Genomic DNA, 9,302 nt, shown 5'->3' with positions numbered 1-9,302 from the left:
ATACTGATGAGGTGATAATAAAATCTAAATGTCATGATTTGTGTGTGTTGCTATGCTGTTCACGGATGATTCTGGTCAAAAAGATTTCATATTGTGTATTTCTCTATATGATATTTAATTGAAGAACACACTGAGGTGGCTGGATGTGCGTCACTGGCAGCTGTCACTGTATGTCTGTCACTGGATGGTCATGAGATTCTGCACTTACCCTCAGCATGTCTGTCACTTCTGAATGTTGTGTTCATATGACGTCTTGTGCTCCCTACCTCCTTTTATGGTCTTTCCTGCACATGAACTGCATTCTTTAATGTCATAAAGACAGAGAAAGATTTTTGCAATTCTTCTTCTTGCAATTTTTTATTTGGATCGACTAATGATCACAAGTTTTATCATCAGAACTCAATGTTTGTTTGCCGACATAAATGTCAACCAGCAAATGTTAAACTAGAGCTTCAAAGCAATTTTTACAAGAAATGGATACAAAAGAAATGAGATGTTATTTTATTTATTATATGCCTATTCTTTTAATTTTATTTCAGTTTTCGTTTTTATTTATTTTCAAGTAGGCTTATAGTTTCAGGGCCTCACTTTATTCCTAAAACATTTATTTTAATAAAATTTCCCCCCAAATGTTTAATTAACTGAAATGTCCGGTTGAGAATTGAAAATCAATTTCAATTAAGGAATCAGAAACTTAATATAAAATAAAAAAATTATCATACATTTCTTATCATTGTAATATAAAGTTATAACATCTTTATCATTTATTTCTTATTATTATAATATACAATTTGATTTTCTTATATTTTTCTTATTATAATATCAAATTAAAATCTTTTGTGCACATTTTCAGAAAGAATCTGCTGATGTCTCAATAAAATCCCATTATTATTCCTATTTTACAAAACTTGTATATACACTCAACTGAGCAGTTATATTGCAAACCAGTCAACAAGCAGACTAAATGACAATACAGGTTGATATCTATGGAAGCATATATGTTGCAAAATTAAATTTGCAATGTTATATGCAAAATGGAAATGCAATATTCAAAATGGCAAAGCAATATGCACAATGGCAATGCAGTATGTACATTGACAATGCAATTGTGTATCTAAATATACATTTCAAATAACGTATGTGCAACATTAAGTGCAAAATGAAAATAATAATTTTATTATATCAATTACATTTGTCAGTTCCTACACTAGTTTTAATAAGTTATTTAAATGGATATGTTTAACGCTCTTTAAGTTGCAAAATTAAATTGAAAATGCATTCCCCGGATTGATTATATATGTTTAATATAGTCAAGCAAAACTGTAGCAAAAAGAAAATTTTCATTTTCCCTTAACTCATTCGCCGCCGTCTTTTAAAAAAAGTTGCCAGCCTACGCCAGCATTTTTTAACATTTTCACCCAACTTTAATGGCTCACCGTAAATGTCTGTAAAGAATATATGGACAAACAATATGTCAAATGAAATAACAGAGTCTCAGCTTTTAAACAAAAGAAATCGTATTCTTATATCTTTATCACTCCTTAGATGTGGGAAGGTTTCTTCAATAATGCCTCATTTTGATTCAACAGCTGAGATAATTGCCGTTTTTTGTTACAGATTCCGCCCAGATTACACTCAGAACAATCATTAAAAACCGCTAAAAACATACACGTTCTAGGTTCTGGGATTCTGCACTTTTTCCCAAAGGTGTGTAATAGCGCCACCTGCTGTACAACAGTACAAACACTGATTGCCGTAAAAACTCGTCTTTGGCGGGAAGCGTTATTTTAATCGAGAAGATAACTCGTCAATGGCGGTGAAAGAGTTAATGCATAAACATTAACAGGTTGAACATTTGGGATTGTATTTTCATTTACACACAGCGGGTTGAGTGTTGCAAAATTCAATGTGGACTTGACAATGCATTTCGAGCTGACCACGCCCCCTCCCCGGCACAGCGTCATTGCGTGAAGGCGGAGCCAGCATCGCTAGTTACGTGTGTTGTTTTGAGGTGTTGAAAACACGTTCGACTGGAGAGATAATAAAAACGTTAAAACGCTTGCACATACACGTTTTCATCATAAACACGTTCAGTATTTGTTGCCTTTCTTTCTGAATGATTATGTTAAGATATTGACTGTTTTTGTGGCGCAACGTTTCCTTAACTTCAGGAATCGAGTTATACAGTGGATCTGTCACAGCCCAAACTGTAGCATCCAGATAAATTAGAAACCAAGGTTAATTTTCATAAGGGCAGATCTCCACTTTGGCAATGTTTATGTATATTTGTGCACAATCACTCCCTGTAGCTACTAGTTCTATCGTCTACAGAGACGTACTAATCTTAAAAAAAACACGTAAGAATTTTTTTCTTTGTGCTCCAATTCGTTTGCATGCCATTTAATGTTTTTATCAGCTTTGCAGCCGCCAATCCATGCTTGTAACTAGCGATGCTGGCTCCCCCAGCAATGACGCTGTACCCGGGAGGGGGCGTGGTCAGCTCGAAATGCATTTTCAAATCCACATTGAATTTTGCACCACTCAACGCGCTGTGTGTAAATGAAAATGCAATCCCAAAGGTTCAACCTGTTAATGTTAATGCATTTATGGAAAATGACATTAGAATTGTCTTTTTGCTACAGTTTTGCTTGACTATCTTAAACATATATAATCAATCCCGGGAATGCATTTTCATTTTCATTTTGCAACTTAAAGAGCGTTAAAAATATCCATTTAAATAACATTAAAACTAGTGTAGGAACTGACAAATGTAATTGATATAATTGAATTTTATTTTCATTTTGTACTTAATGTTGCACATACGTTATTTGAAATGTATATTTAGACACACAATTGCATTGTCAATTTACATACTGCATTGCCATTTTGAATATTACATTGCAAATTGAATTTTGCAACACATATGCTTCCATAGATATCTAAATGTTCTGGTTCATTTTTACAACGTTTGAATCGGGAATCAATTAGAAAAGGAATCGAAATTGATAATTCAAATTATAACCAACCCTTCTGAAATGTTATAATATATTTAGTTGACTCATAACCCTGCTACATTTTAGGAAGGTGTCTATGATGCTGTCTATGTAGGCATTTCACTTGGACAGAGCCTTTTTGTTGCATCAGAAGTATTTGTAGCATGGCAAACACACACACACACACACACACACACTTACTTCATGCCAAATATAGCTGAGCCACGTCCACCAAGAGCTGCTTTAGTATGAAACCTTTCACCCCACACTAGGAGAAATGTTGAAGCCCCTCTGCCAAATGATGGAGTCAAGTAATTGGAAACAATTTCATCACTACACTCAGGTGTCTTAAAGAGAATGTGACCGTCCAGACTTTGCTTAACATTCACCTCTGTGTGTGGATTTTAACCACATTAACATATATAAATCAAATAGTGGATGGTTAAAATTAACTTTGATGACAGATTTTTTTTATAGTCTAATAGGTTAACCTGTATTGTTTTAAACATCAGGTTGAAATATTCCATGATAGTACATGATGTTTACATTGAATTTGAGCGCAAACAGGCCAGAAATTATGATAATAAAGACATAAACACACTCAAGAAACAGACAATATAATGTTTGAAATTGAACAATGACCATACAAAATAAAAAAATCTCACAAAATCTAAATTTCCATTTTGGTGTACCATAAATATTTGAATATTGTTTAAAATGATGAAATAATAGAAAATGTTAAAAATTTTATTCTGTTTTAGCTCCGTTTTAAAAAAGCAAAGCCTGTTGTTCTGGTCTTTGTATACCTTTTTTCCAAAATGTCTACACAGTTATCTACAGACTGTGTTAGACAAAAAACACAGCAACAATAAAACACATGGAAATAAAATAAATCTAAAAAACAGAAATAAAATAAAAACACAATATTTAATAGTTAACATGTTTTTAAAGAATATTATATATTTTTATATTTTGACCACGGCTAAGGTGTGTCACGTGACAGGGCAAAGTCCTGAACCACGTTATAAATTCGCTACAGTAGCTTATAAAACGTCACAATCTGTTGCTCGTCTTTAATATGTTTGTAAACAGAATTGTTGTGTAAATGTTTAATCCCGCTTTTACAGCGTCGTTAATTTAAGTAATAATAATCTGTGGTAGGGCTAATGCTCGTTGGTATATTTCCACTCTTCGATGGCTCGAGATGAGCTGCCCCCACCTGCTGATTGACGTGACAGCTGCACCCCGAATCCTCTGGCGCTATGCAAATCCCTCGAGACGAGACAAGCGCCGATTGGCTGGACACTCGCCGCTGGTTGGTTTCTCGAGGGTAACGTTTAGGCGAGTCACGAGCGTCTCCATGACGTCCGCCGTGGCGCCTATATATCGAATGCGAAAGCCAAATCCATCAATGAAATAGTAAAGAGAGAGTGAGAGTCCCTGAGAGAGAGAGACAGGAGAGAAAGAGAATCATTCCCGACTGTATAGACGCCTCCTAACAGACCAACCCACGTCAGGATGAAGATAATAATCGGAATTGGAGGGTAAGTTTTGCTTTTTGTCTCTACATCGACAATTTACGCATTATGGTAATGTTCACCTTGTGTCGTGTGTCGTTTACAGTGTGACCAATGGAGGAAAGACAACTTTGACGGGTAGACTTTTAAAGACCCTACCAAACTGTTGTGTTGTACATCAAGATGATTTTTTCAAGGTATGGATATAGAAACCACACTTTTAAATGACAGCTGACTGTATTTTACACTGTCTATACAGATCATAGGCCAGTTATTCATAGTCTAAATATGGTATATACTGTATTTATTTAGACCGTATATAGACTATATATATATATATATATATATATATATATCTGCAGTCTAAATACTAGTATATTTATTTATATTGTTGTATATATACTAGCATAAGGTAAATCAGTATAGGACATGTAGGGGTTCTTTGTTGATTGCTGATTCCATGTGGTTCATAAACCATATGCTGGTGTTCTCCTGGGCAGCCAAGCTCAAACCCAACAAATGAATGCCTCCTGAGGTTCCTAAGATGCCCTCTTGTCAAGCAGGCATTCATTTGCAGCATTAAACTTCTAATTCCACTAATATGATACTCTTGGTCATCCATTTGTCACTGTAAGAAGATCTGGCTAGCCTTCAGCAACACTCTCCAGTGCACATGCTCATGTAGTTGATAACCTCATGAGTGCATCACACACACATTCTTAACTGTCATTAAATCGCATTGGCAACATGCTGGTACAGAAACTGCAGTACACTACATACACGTCAAGGACAAAAGAAGTGTTTGCCCTCGCGGTGCAGTCACCAACGGGGTTGACATGACTCAAATTAAAGTTGAGGATTTTGTGTGGGCTTGGCATCACATGTCCAGGTGGGACCAGCACTGCGTGAGCGATCTGCACCTTTTGTTTTATTGGTCACTGTTATTGCAGCCCCAAGATCAAATAGAGGTCGGGGACGACGGCTTTAGACAGTGGGATGGTAAGAATGGCTTTCGCTGTAGGAAGAAAAACAGTAATGTATTCCCACCTTTCCATGACCATTTCTTTGATTGTCTGAACATAATCTTAGAACCTTGCAAAGTTTTACATTACCAGTCAAACATTTGGAGAACCTTCTAGTTGTTGTTATATACAGTATAAGTCACCTTTCTTTTTTCATCATGGATAACTCTATTATTATGATATGATTAAGTCCAAACGTTTGACCGGTAGAGTAAATATGACACGCAGTGTTAACATCCCTAAAGACAGAAAAAGAAAAGAATGAAACGAAGAGAGAATGTGTGATCATGTATTACTTTTATATTTCCATGACTGGCATGTGAGACACGTCTTCTCTTTTCTGTCGCCCCTGTGTAGTGATTACCGCCCTAGATATGGACGCCATGGTGAACACTGTTAAGGGATGGATGGAGAACCCGGTCAAGTTTGCCCGGTCCCACGGCGTGACCGTTTCAGCAACACCGGACGGCTCGGACCCTCAAAGTGACATCCACTTTCTGATTGTGGAGGGATTTCTGCTGTATAACTACAAGTAGGTGTTCTGAACACTGTTTCTTACATTCAGATTTATTAATTGAACAAACGGTTTTAATCCTTTTGTCTCGTTTACAGGCCTTTGCTTGAAGTCTACAACAAATGTTATTACGTGACCATTCCATATGAGGAGTGTAAAAGGAGAAGAAGGTGAGAAATCTTTCTGGACCATGAGATGTTTGTCTAAGATGTTGGTTTGTGATTTTTCTGATAAAGGTGTTTCCTTTTAGTACGAGAACTTACACCGTTCCTGACCCAGCCGGGCTGTTCGATGGTCATGTTTGGCCCATGTACTTGAAACACAGAAAAGAGATGTCGGAGACCAACCTAGATTTCCGTAAGTCACCCATCGGACCTTTTTCAGAATGACTTGAATCTAAGCACAATCAGACCAACTTTGGAGACTATTGAAACTTAGCATTTAAATTTTTGTCTGCAGAATATCTGGATGGGATGAAATCAAAAGAGGAGATCTATAACCATGTTTATGAGGACATCCAGAACACTGTGGTCAATGTCTTATAGGTAAGACCGTTTCTCCTCTTGCATTTTTGAATAATTGTCACGATGTCATGTTTTAAAAATCTATCGTTCTCTTTCTCTTTCAGCATCTCAAGATGTTTGTGTATAGAACTGTAAATAGCATCGGAGTAGATACGGCCTCTGCTTTTGAACCAATTTTGTAAATAATATGATGACATACTAACTTATTTTACAACAGATGGCAAAAGCCCTGAATTTTGTATTGATTTGTGGGACTTTGCTTTATAAAAAAGGCATTACGAACATTACAACTGTCATGACTTTATACTGTAATTGAAACTTTGTTTTCATTTCTAGCATTCAGGCATGCTTGTAAATCATCTTATAAGTGTCTGGAGTGCATTATCATCTGGTCATATAACAGATAGCTATAAAGCAAAGCTGGATTTGTTTTTTAAAGATGATGCCATTCAATGCATTCATGCCACACATTCATTCAGTTCATCACACTTAGAAACGATTTGTCAATCATACTTTATTAAAGTATAATCAACAAACAAAAACTCAGTTCACAATACAGATGTGAATAAGTTAATAAATGTATGCACATGTGTCATTTTTAACAAACTGTCAAACTATAACACGACAATAAATAAAACTGAATAGATGCATAAATATACCAGTACCACGATGATGCAGTTTTTAGTTACTGTAACATTTCTTTCTATAAATTCACAATTGCCATATTATATTTAGATTTTAATATGACAGATCAAATTAAAAAGGTTTTACTAAAGACTGGTCAGCACCCTAAGTATGAAAATAACAATAAAATAAAATAAAATGAATCAATGTGTTTCATGTAATTTTGTAGGTGGCTTAAAGTGCATTCTGTAAAAATGCTGTTGCATATCCGTGAAGAATGAAAATTATTCAGAAATGTTAACATGATTGTGTTTCGGACCGGCGCAGCAATGTGTGTTCAATGATCATATGTTGAAGGAGGCTTTAGATTTTCAAAACTTTTATCAGAAAATGTGACGGTAATGTAACATGTGAGCATTCATGCTCTCTGGTTTTCTGGCAGATTTCTGTCTTATTTATACAGCAGATTGCTTAGTGGTTCTCAACTCCAGTCCTCAAGCCCACCTGACAGAATATTTTAGACGTCTCCCTATTGAACACATGAACAAGTTAATGAGGTGATGGTTGATCAATAATGATGAACAGGTGATGTTAATCGCTGAAGAAAACATAAGTTAAAAAAAACATAATAATGTTTCCTTTAGTGGGGCTCTTACCCTTGATTTATTTTTTATATCAGCTGTTATAGTGTGTTTCTGAACAGCCATACAAGAGACAAAATTGTTGGAATGAAACCTTCTTAAATTGTTATAAGACAGATAAAAATAAGGGGGATTTTAAGTCTGACAAATATCGTGACACACCAAAAATCAACCAACATTTGCACAGCTATTACCAACACCAGGACAAAATAATTTTGTCAGGCTCTTATAAATATGCTTCAGAAACAAACTATTTCACCTAGCAAAAAATGTAACATAATAAATCAAGGGTAAGAGCCACACTTAATGAAAGCTCAACACTATTATGGTTTTTATTCTAGTGATTGTGTGTGTTAACATCACCTGTTCATCATTAATGACTCAATCATCACTTCATTATCTAATTAACTTGTTCAGGCGTTCAATACGGAGACATCCAAAGTATTCTGTCAGGGGGGGCCTGAGGACTGGAGTTCAGAACCACTAAACTATAAGCAAAGTCACAAGAAAGGCAATTATTCAACAAATTTCAGCAACTCAAATAATTAATTTAAGGATGTCAACAACGCTAATGCTACCATGCTACATTTCATAAATATAAATATTACACAACATTAACAAGTGCACAAAATGCTTGATCTATAATGTTGAGAAGCAAAATGACTATCTTTATGATCAATGATGAAATACTGGCATCCCTTAAGTCTACAGACACAAACTCTTAAAAGCCTGACTGACTGTTAAAGCCATAAAGTATGCAACCAAATATACTACAAGGTGTAGAAGAAACTGCAATGTAAAGACAATGGTATTGCACTAAGATTCCTGAAATGAAAATAATATTTAGCATGATTTGTAATAAAATATAAAAGGTGTGTTGCTGTATTTCATCTATCAGCTCTGGTTTCTGCAAGGGAGGTTCTTATGACGCATTATCAGGAGGTTGGACATGGCGGTTGTGTGTCAGCTGGCTGGAAGGGCTTATATTTAGACCACATGCCTTCGATGTCAAGAGGGAAGTAATAATGTGCGGTCTAAATACTGATCTCAAAACAGTTCCACCCACTCGCTGCCAGGTCACACTTCACCGTCTCGTCCTGGCCACGTGCCCAAAACACGAGGTCTGGCTGGGGGAAAGGTGAGAATGTTTCCAACGTCAAGGTTTGTCACGGAAACCCAAATAAAGAAGTGGAGGTGCAGATCAGGTTTTGTCCTATTTCAGTTAAACGTGGACAAGAAACAGACAGATGCGTGAGATGACATTTATGTGCTTTACTCATTAAGAGAAATTGGGAAGTTTGGGTCTGTTTGAGGCAGAAAGAGATCCTGCTGGAAATGATGTGTGTGAGGGACTTGGTGAGCTGAAAATGTTATTACACACACTCATGACTAAGATAGTTGAGTCGAGGCAGTTGCTGTACCACGGGCAGCTGTATATGTGTGAGGCATAATTGCTCTGTCTGTCAC

The 9,302-nt window shown here is 36.0% G+C and overlaps 1 protein-coding gene across 2 annotated transcripts; it reads left to right on the top strand.

Annotated features, from left to right (window-relative positions):
* Positions 1–3,935: 3,935 nt before the first annotated feature.
* nmrk2 (nicotinamide riboside kinase 2) lies at positions 3,936–7,226 on the top strand. 2 transcript variants are annotated; one of them, XM_056744527.1, is made up of 8 exons: positions 3,936–4,537; positions 4,617–4,707; positions 5,461–5,509; positions 5,890–6,064; positions 6,145–6,216; positions 6,297–6,403; positions 6,506–6,591; positions 6,675–7,226. In XM_056744527.1, exons 1-7 carry the CDS (start codon positions 4,512–4,514, stop codon positions 6,589–6,591), a joined length of 606 nt encoding a protein of 201 aa, XP_056600505.1. In that variant the 5' UTR covers positions 3,936–4,511; the 3' UTR covers positions 6,675–7,226. The 2 variants fall into 2 exon arrangements, with proteins under 2 accessions (XP_056600505.1, XP_056600506.1); XM_056744528.1 differs by lacking the exon at positions 5,461–5,509 and having other exon boundaries at positions 4,469–4,537.
* Positions 7,227–9,302: the final 2,076 nt, after the last annotated feature.

This window comes from Triplophysa dalaica, chromosome 3 (genome assembly GCF_015846415.1).
Source record: "Triplophysa dalaica isolate WHDGS20190420 chromosome 3, ASM1584641v1, whole genome shotgun sequence".
In the NCBI taxonomy this organism is placed as follows: domain Eukaryota; kingdom Metazoa; phylum Chordata; class Actinopteri; order Cypriniformes; family Nemacheilidae; genus Triplophysa; species Triplophysa dalaica.
Note: the sequence above shows the minus strand (reverse complement) of the source record. Positions and strands in the feature narration are given on the sequence as shown.